Source organism: Bufo gargarizans, chromosome 6 (genome assembly GCF_014858855.1).
Source record: "Bufo gargarizans isolate SCDJY-AF-19 chromosome 6, ASM1485885v1, whole genome shotgun sequence".
Taxonomy (NCBI): domain Eukaryota; kingdom Metazoa; phylum Chordata; class Amphibia; order Anura; family Bufonidae; genus Bufo; species Bufo gargarizans.
Window position 1 is genome coordinate 195,992,821 of NC_058085.1, and position 12,349 is coordinate 196,005,169.

Below are 12,349 nucleotides of genomic sequence, written 5' to 3' on the forward strand. Positions count from 1 at the left end.
GTGCTCCACTGAGCACCCGAGCACAGTGGAAGTCAATGGGAGAACCCAAGCATTAAACCAGGCACCCCCTGCTCTGAAGAGGAGAGGGTGTCTGGTTCACAGAAAAAGGTTAGAAATTGATAGAAACACCACCGAAATGGTTTGAAAACAGCATTGGAACGATGTCTGGAAGCATTTTGGACTCCCATTACTTATGACATACAATAGACAACCACACAATGGCTAAATGCCAAAAGCCTGGTATGTGCAAGCCAACAATCTATCCATGAGACAGATATAGTCAGCATACCTTACAATGGCAGCCTTGTGCACTATAAGACATTCAAAACCAGTAAGCCTCAAAGTTGCTTTATAACTGTTGGATAGCTTGTGTGGACCTACGCACCAAGATCATTATCATTAGGTTGACAAAAAGTTTTCTTATTCTCCTAACATAATATTCAATAACCTTTCTATACAGTTTTGTCATGTAAACTCATTTGCATAATCGTGGGGATTAGCAAATTAGCTGAATCTGCTTGTTTTTCAGCTGAAACACTATTTGCGATTAGAATATTCGTGATCAACACTACTCATGAACAGTGCCATCTATTGGATTCATAGTCTTGTCATAAGACTATGAAACCAATAGATGGTGCTGTTCATGAGTCAACACTACACTAATGTGTCACTTTGTACTCCCTTAGGCCATTGCTCCCTGGGAATTGGTGCAGTAAAAAGGTGTTATAAAGAATCAGGCCAGAAGTAGAAGAATAAAAGTCTCTCTTTACTACGTGCAAAATAGTAGTTGTAGCACATCAGTAGTAGTTTTTACACAGTGCAATTTATTTTCCCAGATGATGATGCATGGTGGCTGGCAAAGTGGTAGATAATGGCACCTCTTGCATGTGAATGTTACTGATGTCTTTCCTGTGAAGTTCTGGCTAACAGCTGTAAACTGGCACTTTTGGCTGTAGGTGTACACTTGGTGAAAATACAGGCTTTTATGAGTTGGCCTGGCCAGGATGTGATCTCGGTGATGAGTGTCGGAGCCGTAGAGCCTCACCTTCAGCAGGGTCTAAGACTGATTTATTATGCAGTTTGATAAAAATGGCCTATTGTGTCAGAAAGATGGTGTCCTCCCTGGAACAGCGAATAGTTATTATGGAAAGGCTATGTGTGAAGCAGAAGGATTAAGGAAATGCAAGAGACCTTTGCCAACAAGTACCCAGGAACAAAATCACCAGCTAAATGTTGTATTCAGAGTCTGGTTCAGAAATGGCATCAAACTGGCTCTTTTGCAGACATGAAGAAACTCATCAATGAGTTTCAGCAGTGGATTGCAAGTAGCCCCCAAAAATCAACTGGAAGACTGTCTCAGCTGAGTGCTGAAATCTCTGAACCTGGAACCGTACCAAATAACTAGAGATGAGTGAAATTATCAAAAATTCGATTCAGCTGAAGTTCACAAAGAAATTTGATTAGTGATTAATTACTTTGTCATGAATTTCATTCCATTGCATGTAGTAGGCGCAATGACGGGGAACGACGATCGCCGCTATCATTGAATCCCTCAATTTTCCTCTGATTGCGGCATCTGACAGTCACATTGATGCCTTTCAGGGGTTAATAAGGAGTTAAAAACAAAAAAATACATACTCGCCTCATCCATTTGCTCATGTAGAGGCTGTTGCTGCCATCTCGATTGAAGAAAACTCGCCAAGTCTCGCGTATGCTGACATGATGATGTCCCCATGTCATCACACTGGCTGGGCACAACCAGCGTGATGACATCACATGTCAACGTGTGAGAGAGTTGATGAGCAAATGGATGAGGTGAGCACATATTTTTAGTTTTTTATTTTACTACCATTTCAGGACAAATGTATTTGTTACCATGAAGCATGAGGAAATTCAGCTTCATGACGAATTGAATTTTTCTTGAAATTTGGATCAAAGTCCACTTTATTATGGGGTTACCCACTATCTGGTTACTGCTGACCTATATGTTTCTAAGATGACTATATGGCAGTTACTAATACAGCCTTTGTTAAAATTCTGCAGCATTTTCTATATTTTATAAGGTATGCCCTATTGTTTACAGTCTTTTGTGCTGTCCACCGAGAGGTCATGTCCATAAAATGGCTGCGGAAGGAGGGTCATGTGACCAAGCAAATCACCTTCATGTGCTGGTGTCCGTGTTTTGTGGATCCGCGGATCCGCAAAACACACATGGATGTGTGAATGAACCCTTAGGAGTTTAGTGCAGCAGGTGCAGTGTGTATGAATGGATTTGCCTGGTCACATGACCCTCCATTAGTGGTCTTTTTATGGACAGAACCTCTGTATGGACAGCACAAAAGACTTTCTAAACAAGGGAACCTTATGAAATGTAGGAAATGGTAGATCAAAGGCTATATTAGAAAATGCCATATAATCATCTCACAAACATATTGGTCAACAATAACCATAAAGTGGCCAACCACTTTAACTTTGATTCACTCAATACTATGAATAACATGTGTGCAGGAACTGAAAGCGTATGACAAAGCTAAAACCGTTAATTACTTGGTTGCTGACTATGATTGCTGACAGACATTTGGACCCACTGCTGTACTTCATGACGGACGAAGCTTGGTTTCATTTATTAGGTCACGTAAAATCCCAGAATACGAGGTAGTGGTCCGTTGAAAATTCTTATTTGACTCACAAAACATCACTTCATGACCAAAAAATTGGCGTTTGGTGCGCATTGTCAGGAACACAAATAGTAGGCCCAATTTTCTTTAAATCAACTGTGAATACCGCAATTTACATGGACATGTTTTAACAGTTATACAATAAACTAACACCAGAAGAAAAAAATGTCCTGCTTTTTCCAACAAGATGGAGCAACATGCCAACCCTCACGGAACTCACTAGCACAGGTTCATGAACTGTTTACGGAGGAGCGAACTGTGAGCAAGAGGTTATGGCCACCACGTTCCCCAGCTTTGTCCACATGCAATTTTTATCTGTGGGGAAATTTAAAACAGAAAGTGTCCGCTAACAATTCACATACCCTGGATGAACCCAAGGAAAACGTCACAAACACTATCCGCACCATCACAAGCAAGCAGTATCAGCCAACATAATCTGACGTGACCGAAGTTGCATAGATGTGAACCAGGACCACTTTCAGCATCTTTTGTGACTCGTGGGTAATTAAAAGAAAACAATCCACTTGCTCGTTCATCTTGTCCTACTATCGATGGACGCGGGCTACTTTTTCATTATCCACCCTGTATAAAATCTGGCCATTTTTGATGTCTTGCCTCTGCAGTGTTCAAAATATTCATAATTCCTGTGTGCTCTCTATTGATGATGGCTAAATCAATATGAAAGTATGACCTAGACAAAGTTTTTCATGTCAATGAGCTGAATTTGATATAATAGCAGTTTAAGGAGTCAGTCTTATTTACACTGTAAGACTGCCTTAAGTAGACATATTATAGTGATTGATAGTGCTTACGTGGGACACCCAGGCACAGGTAGGAGGAATGTTAGACAGAGTGAAACAATCTCTAGAGCTGCAATGATGATCCACTCTGGCCAGTACATGACAATATCCCTTACGGCAGCACTCCATTGATGGCTCTGTAGAGACAAGAGGATATATCGTCAGACAAGCACTTTGGGCCACTTCAGGGAGACTTAGCTACAACATCAATATTTAAAGCCTTTCCTCTATCTTGCTGGTCAGCAGGATCATTTCTTCTTGTTTTGAACAACAGGCATTCTGTGCAACAAGCAATTACATGATGTTCTGCACATCCCAGCATTACTGCTTGAAGGATTAAAGGCAGGAAATCCTGAGATTTGCATTTCTCGTTTTAAAGGTACCGCATCTCTAACACGGTGAATCAATTCTCCTATTACTAATACATAGTTGAAAAGCCACCATGTATTCTCCAGTAAGAAAATCAGCATGATTAAAGGAGAATCTCACCGGCCATACCAGCGCCGGTGCTAGCTTTCTCTGTGTGATAGGCGATACATGCCTCTGTACTTATGCCCTTTTGTGCTCCTGATGAAAGACCCGCTTTAGGGTATTTAGAAACGCGGAGAGCTGGGCCAGCTAGTTCTAACTAGATCTCAGTCTAGCAAAGGGAGGGTCCTTGGGGATCTAATTACAGTTGATCTCTCCTACTAACGATAGGGACCCCGTACATATTTAGATGTGGTGAAGGAACTGGGAGTGTACAATACAATAATCCCAGCCCCTTCACAGTCATCACACGAGTGGTGGGATTACTGTTCTGTGGACTATATTGGGCTTATAGTACACTACTTGTACAACTGAATGCACGTCCACAACACAAGTGGGAAGTGACTTTTTCATGTCCACCCCCACATGCTACCCATCCATTGTAGCCTTTTTTTTTTCCATACGTATAAGGGGATACTTTTTAACTTATAATACCAATAAAGATTTGTTATTTTCATTTTAAGCTGACCATTCCTATTCAGTGAATCAGAATCTCAAACTTCGTTAATCAAACATGTCTAGTTATAGTGTAGCCTGGGTAGAACCCAAATGCATAGATCAATATCAACTTCTCTACATGCATGCATATCATTTCCTATTCCAGTATGGTAAAACAGTGGACATTAAAGCCAGTGACCTCCCGGTGACACTTATACAGATAAGACAAAAGACGAAAGTTGCTAAGCACCTCCTGCAAAATGAAGTGAATGTGCATCTTGCCATATCTGAAACTACATAAATATAAGCATAAACAAACAGAATGCAACAATACTCTGCAAACATACAATATATAGACTAATAAAATATTTACTATAAAAAACTGAACATTAGTGGGGGTAATTTATCAAACCGGTGTAAAGTAAAAAAAAATGGCTTAGTTGCCCATAGTAACCAATCAGATCCCACATTTCATTTTTGACAGATTTTTGAAAGGTGGGATCTGATTGGTTGCTATGGGAAACAAAGCCACTTCTACTTTACACCAGTTTTATAGATGACCCCATAGGTACTTAGCAAATATATTTTGATCAAAATTGTTTGTGGCTATTCACCACAGCAAGGTGACCTTATTCTGGATGAAAACATACTCTATGATACCTCTCACTATGCCACATGTATACTTTGTCTGCTCTCCGTGCCAGTAGGCCTCTGCATTCAATGACAATTAAATAAATAAGAGGCTGGTGGACACAGAGAGAGGTAGTATAGAGTAGGTTCCTATCCAGAATGAGGTCACCTTGCTGTGGTAGATGTGTTGATTTTTAAAATATATTTGCTAAGCTGTAGTACCTCACATTCTTTTTTTACATAGTGAATAAAGTATTAACCCTTTAAGGACATTGCCATTTTTCACCTTAAGGACCAGGCCACATTTTGGAAATCTGACATGTCACTTTATGTGGTAATAACTTTGGAATACTTTTACTTATCCAAGCCATTCTGAGATTGTTTTGCCGTGACACATTGTACTTCATGATAGTGGTAAATTTAAGTCAATATAAATCACCTTTATTTATTAAAAAAATCCTAAATATACACAAAATTTGGAAAAATTCATAATTTTTCAAATTTCTATTTCTCTAATTTTAAGACAGATAGTGATACCTCACAAAATATGTATTACTTTACATTTCCCGTATGTCTACTTTATGTTTGCATCATTTTGTAGATGTAATTTAATTTTTTAAGACATTAGAAAGCTTAGAATTTTAGAAGCAATTCATATTTTTTTTAAAGAAAACTTTCAAAACCCACTTTTTTAAGGACCACTTCAGTAGAAACCACTCATAAATGGCCCAAATTTAGAAACTAGACCCCTCAGGTTATTCAAAACTGATTTTACAATCTTTGTTAACCCTTTAGGTATTTTACAAGAATTAAAGGAAAATGGAGATGACATTTCTAGATTTCACTTTTTTGGCAGATTTTCAATTTGAATCTATTTTCCTGTAACACAGCAAGGGTTAACAGCCAAAGAAAACTCTATTATCTTGATTCTGTGGATTACAGAAACACCCCATATGTGGTCGCAAACTTCTGTAAGGACACACGGCAGAGCGCAGAAAGAATGGAGCGCCGCATGGTTTTTGGAAGGCATATTTTGCTGGACTAGTTTTTAGACACTATGTCCTATTTGATGCCCCCCTGATGTACCCCTACAGTAGAATCAAAAAGTGACCCCATTTTGGAAACTACGGGATGAGGTGACAGTTTTATTGATACTATTTTGGGGTACATATGACTTTTGATTGCGTTATAGTATGCTTTTCGTGAGGCAAGGTTACCACAAATGGCTGCTCTGGCACTGTTTTAATATTTAGTTTTTTTACAAAGTTCATTTAACAGGTTAGATCATGTGATATTTTTACAGCGCAGGTTGTTACGGACGTGACAATATCAAGTATGTCTACTTTTTTGTTTGTTTCAGTTTTAAGTAATAAAGCATTTTTGATAAAAATAATGTTTTTGTGTCTCCATTTTCTGAAGAACATATTTTTTCTATGTTTCTGCTGATTTTCTTGTGTAGGGCCTCGATTTTTGTGGGAAGAGTTGACTTTTTTTTGGTTGATTTTTATGAATTTTGGGTACACCACATTTTTTGATCATTTAATATTACACTTTATGGGGCAAGTAGACCCCAAAATTTTTTATTTTGGTGCAATTTTTTTTACAGCATTCACCTTAGGGCAGTGGTGGAGAACCTATGGCACGGGTGCCAGAGGTGGCACTCAGATCCCTCTCTGTGGGCACCTGCACCCTGCTGTACCAATACACCTTAGACTTTTCCTACCCTTCATCAGAGCAGGGTGCACTGGGGTACATATGTCTTTTTGATTTTGTGGTATTACATTTCTTCTTGTTTTTGTGTCTCCATTTTCTGACATGCTAAATTTTCCTAATTTTTTGGCGATTGTCTTCATTTTTTGTGGGAAAAGATGATGGTTTTATTGGTACTATTTTGGGGTACATATGTCTTTTTGATCACTTGGTATTACACGTTTTCTGATGTAAGGTGACAAAAAATTGCTTTTTTGGCCAGGAAGTCAATTTGACTACCCAATCAGTGCAGGGGCCTGGCAGTCACTGATACCCGGGCCCCAGCTGTATTCGCCGATATTGCTGTAAAAGCCGATGCTGGTGGATTAACCCCTCCTATGCTGCTGTAAGAGCTAACTGTGGCATAGAAAGTGTTTGCAGCGGGTGAGGGATCTCATCGGGTCCCAGTGCTGTGGCATCGGGCTGCCTTCCGCAGAAGCTTAGGAGATCCTGCCCCAGGCTGGGTCTCCTAGGCAACCATTAGTGTATTACACTGTGTAATACTCTAACAGGCAATGCAATACAATACAGATGTACAGTCCCTGACAAAAGTCTTGTCGCTTCTCTATTTTGTAGAATCTCCTGCTATTAACCAGACTTTTAATTAATCAATTGGTGTTAGAAATAGCTCATATGAAAAACTAAAGCCCTCCCAAATGATGTTTAATGCACTGAAATAAATTAGTTTCACTGAAAAAAGATGTATCATTTAATCAACACAGAAAGGTAAAATTTTGGCAAGACAAAAGTTTTGTCGCCTATACAGAAATTGAACAACTTTACTGCAAATCCCAAAATATGTCAGCAAATTAAGTAGTGGTGCTGTGAGATCCAAATTTAATATCTTGTATGACTTCCATTAGCTTGCAGCATCCATGCGGTTTGGCAAGGATTCATACAATTTATTGATGAAGTCATCAGGAATAGCAAAGAAAACAGTCTTGCATGCTTCCCAGAGTTCATCTATATTCTTTGGTTTCGTCTTCCATGCTCCCTCTTTCATCCTACACCACATATGCTCAATGACGTTCATGTCTGGTGACTGGGCTGGCCAATCCTGGTCCTGGAGCATCTTGATCTTCTTCGCCTTAAGGAACTTTGATATGGAGATGGAAGTATACGATGGAGCACCATCCTGCTGTAGAATTTGGTCTTTTTTATGGCTGGGAATATAAAAGGTAGCTAAGATTTTTTGGTATTTTAGACTATTGATGTTGCCTTCCACCCTGCAGATCCCTCGCACACCCCCATACTGGATGTAACCCCAGACCATGATTTTGCCTCCACAAAACGTCACTGTTTTCTGGGTAAATCTCGTCTCCATGCGGGTTCCAGTAGGTCTCCTGCAATATTTGCCGTGACTGTGGTGTAATTCAACAGAAGATTAATCTGAAAAATATACCTGCCACTTTTCCAGCGTCCATCCTTTTAGCAGGCTGTGGGCCTTGGCAAATGCCACACGGTTTTTTAATTGTCTTTTGTTTAGTGCTGGCTTATGGGCACTTATTCGACCATGAAGGCCATTTCGAGACAGAATCCGACAAACTGTTCTGGTTGACGCAGGGACTTCAGGTGACCAGGTCTCATGGAGCTCTGCTGCAGTGGAAAATGGGCTGGCCTTGGATTTTCGAGCCAACAAACGGTCCTCTCGAGCAGTTGTCTTGCGGGGTCGTCCTGACCTGGCCTTGTCCAAAACGTCTCCAGTCTCTTCAAATCTTTTTTTTATCCTCTGAACTTGACGCTGAGACACATTGAAGGTGTCTGCCACATTAGCAGTGGATCTGGTCTTCAGCCTCTTGATAATCAACACTTTAGTCTCCGGGTGAATCTTAGGCATGTTTGCAGAGGTCCAGTTGCAGTTAATGTGAAGGTCTAGTATACTGGGGTTCTTTTTATACACACCTGAGACCTAATTGATCCATTATTAGTCACAGGAGAAGCTCATATGACAAGGCGACAACACTTATGTCTTGGCAAAAATTTACTCAATGGGCTTTACCAAGCTGTGAATATTAGAATACTTTTTGTCAGCTTTCTTTTGCACTGAAACATTATTACAAAATCTGTTGGGATTAAAATGACCCATTTCTTGTAACAAAATCTTGATTAAAAATATATTTTAGCAGCACTTCAGGTCAATTTGTACACAAGCGACAAGACTTTTGTCAGGGAGTGTATTGTAATACATTGCAGAGGGAATCAGACTCCCAAAAATCTCAGAGTGGGACACAAATAAAGTAAAAAAGTAAAAAAATGGTTTTAATAATAAAAAATAATGTTTCACATAAAAAATGCCCCTTCCTGTTCCGGCCCGGCGGTCATGTGACCGCCGGGACCGGAGAGTGCAGGAGCTGTGTGAGGTCTTTCACAGACCTCGATCAGCCCTGCACTGAGGCTGTACAGTATTGCGCTGTACAGACTCTCTGGGGAGGGGTGTATTTCTCCTGTAACTGGGGCTACTATGTCAGCCCCAGTTACAGAAGAAATCAAGTGAAAAAAAAAAGAAAAAGTGAAGTAAATGTCCCCCAGAGGTCTTGTATGACCTTATGGGGGACGAAAAGTGTAAAATAAAAAAATAAAGTGTTGAAAAAATAAAATAAAAAAAAGGTTTCACATGTAAAAAAAAAATTCCCCAAGTAAGGAAATATATATTTTTTTTAAATAGAAAAAATAAAATAAAATAGACATATTTGGTATTGCCACGTCCGTAAAAACCAGCTCTATAAAAATATCACATGACCTAACCCCTCAGGTGAACACCGTAAAAAAAACTGTGTCAAAACAAGCAATTTTTGTCACTTTACATCACAAAAAGTGCAACACCAAGTGATCAAAAATGCGTATGTCCCACTAAATGGTACCAATAAAACAGTCACCTCATCCCGCAAAAAATGAGCCCCTACATAAGAAAATCTCTCTCAAATAAAAAAAATATAGCTCTCGGAACATGGACTCATTAAAACATAATTTTTTTGTTTCAAAAATGCTATTATTGTGTAAAACTTTAATAAATAAGAAAAAGTATACTTATTAGGTATCGCCACGTCCGTAACAATCTGCTCTATAAAAATGTCACTTGACTGAACCCCTCAGGTGAACGCTGTAAAAATAAATAAATAGAAACTGTGCTAAAACAACCTATTTTTTGGTCACCTTGCCCCATAAAGTGTTATAATGAATGATCAAAAAATCATATGTACCCAAAAATTGTAGCAATTAAACTGGCACCTTATCCCCTAGTTTCCAAAATGGGATCACTTCTTGGGAGTTTCTACTGTAAGGGTGCATCAGGGGGCTTCAAATGGGACATGGCATCTAAAAACCACGTGGAGTTCCTTTTCTTCTGCGCCCTGCCGTGTGCCCATACAGCAGTTTATGACCACATGTGGGGTGTTTCTGTAAACCGCAGAATCTGGGTAATAAATATTGAGTTTTGTTTGGCTGTTAACCATCGATGTGTTAAAGAAAAAATTGGATTAAAATGGAAAATCTGCCAAAAAAGTGAAATTTTAAAATTTGATCTCCATTTTCCTTTAATTCTTATGGAACGCCTAAAGGGTTAACAAAGTTTGTAAAATCGGTTTTAAGTAACTTGAGGGGTGTAGTTTCTACAATGGGGTCATTTATGGGGGTAACTACTATGTAAGCCCCACAAAGTGACTTCAGACCTTAAAAAGTGGGTTTTGGCAATTTTCTTAAAAATTTAAAGATTTGCTTCTAAACTTCTAAGCCTTCTAACGTCCTAAAAAAATAAAATGACATTTCCAAAATGATGCCAACATAAAGTAGACATATGGGTATTGTTAAGTAATAAATATTTTATGAGGTATCACTTTCTGTTTTAAAAGCAGAGAAATTTAAATTTAGAAAATTGCGAATTTTTAAAAAATGTTGGTAAATTTGGGATTTTTTCATAAATAAAGGTGAAATATATTGACTCAAATTTATGACTACCATGAAGTACAATGTGTCACGAGAAAACAATCTCTGAATGACTTGGATAAGTAAAGGCGTTCCAAAGTTATTACCACATAAAGTGAGATATGTCAGTTTTGCAAAATTAGGCCTGGTCAGGAAGAGGGCAAATGGCCCAGATGGCAAGTGGTTAAATGTATCACATATTTTACCCGGTCAGATAAACACTGTAAAAAAAAAAAAAATATCTGGTGCATGTCTAGACTGTATGTCTACGATAATGCCTTCTTCAAGATCAGTAAATCTGTCCCAAGGAGTATTTAGACAATGTCAGATTGTTTCAAAGTACACCCCTATGACAAGACAAATTGTAGCGTTCATACATTATGGGGGTCACTTATTATCAGGCGAATATCTGGCACAGACTGTGGCGCAAAGGTTAATTGCGACTGCAACTGCAACTTTTCCCCGCTCACACCAGGTTTAAAGAAGGGGGTGTGACGTGGACAGGGAAGAGGATTGGCTGGCAGGCCCGTCTCATTTATCATTTCCTATGCCTTTCTTAGGCCCCTTTCACACGAGCGAGTATTCCACGTGGGTGCAATGCGTGATGCAAATGCATTGCACCCGCACTGAATCCGGACCCATTCATTTCAATGGGTCTGTGTACATGAGCATTGGTTTTCACACATCAGTTCTGCGTTGCATGAAAATCGTATTCTGCGTTTTTCAGGCAAGGCTGGCCCCATAGAAGTGAATGGGGCTGCGTGAAAATCGCATCGCATCTGCAGGCAAGTGCGGAAGCGATGCGTTTTTCACAGATGCTTGCTAAGAGATGTTGTTTGTATACCTTCAGTTTTTTATCACGCGCGTGCAAAAATTTATTGAATCACATTGCAGCGCGCAATAAAAACTGAACAACTGAACGCGATCGCATACTAAAATGAATGAACTTGCTTGCAAAATCACGTAGTTTTCACTGAACGCATCTGGACCTAATCCGCTCACGCTCCTCTGCAAGAGGCCTTAGACGGAGGAAATGGTCTGCATCTACGTCAGCAAGGTAGCTGGCTTACATTTAGACAGGCAGTGGGTACGCCAGAGTTATGTAGAGTCCGGCGTCTCTACATAAGTTTCATAACTTAGGCGCAGCCACCGCCAGCGCAAAGGGTATTAAGACCAATGTTTATATGCATACATTTCTGAGATTGTGGATTTGTTGCAGATTTTGCTGTGGACTTACCGCAGAATTCAACCTTTGCATTGCAAATGGTTAAATCCATGCTAGAACTCGACAGCATAAATTGATATGCAACCAAAGAAAAATTAGCATTGCAGGTCAGTTTACCCTGAGAATGTTTTTTCAGCAATGTGGAAATGAGATTTGCTAAATCAAACCCACTTTGCTGTTACTGTAACATGCTGCAAATTTTCAACACAAAGCTACATGCACACGAACGTGGTTTGGTTCCGCATCCGAGCCGCATTTTTTGCGGCTCGGGTGCGGACCCATTTACTTCAATAGGGCCGCAAAATATGTGGACAGCACTCCGTTGCTCCATTACGTAACCCTTTTTTTGCGGATCCGCAATTTGCGGACAGCAAAACACA

At 39.6% G+C, this 12,349-nt stretch overlaps 1 protein-coding gene across 1 annotated transcript in view; it reads right to left on the reverse strand.

Moving 5' to 3' along the window:
• The window catches only part of LOC122942431 (heparan-alpha-glucosaminide N-acetyltransferase-like), a 458,936-nt gene that overhangs the window by 289,670 nt on the left and 156,917 nt on the right, over positions 1-12,349 (reverse strand). The window contains exon 6 of the mRNA XM_044300048.1: positions 3,491-3,615. Within this exon, the coding sequence (XP_044155983.1) occupies positions 3,491-3,615 (125 nt within the window). The remainder of the gene's footprint in view (positions 1-3,490; positions 3,616-12,349) is intronic.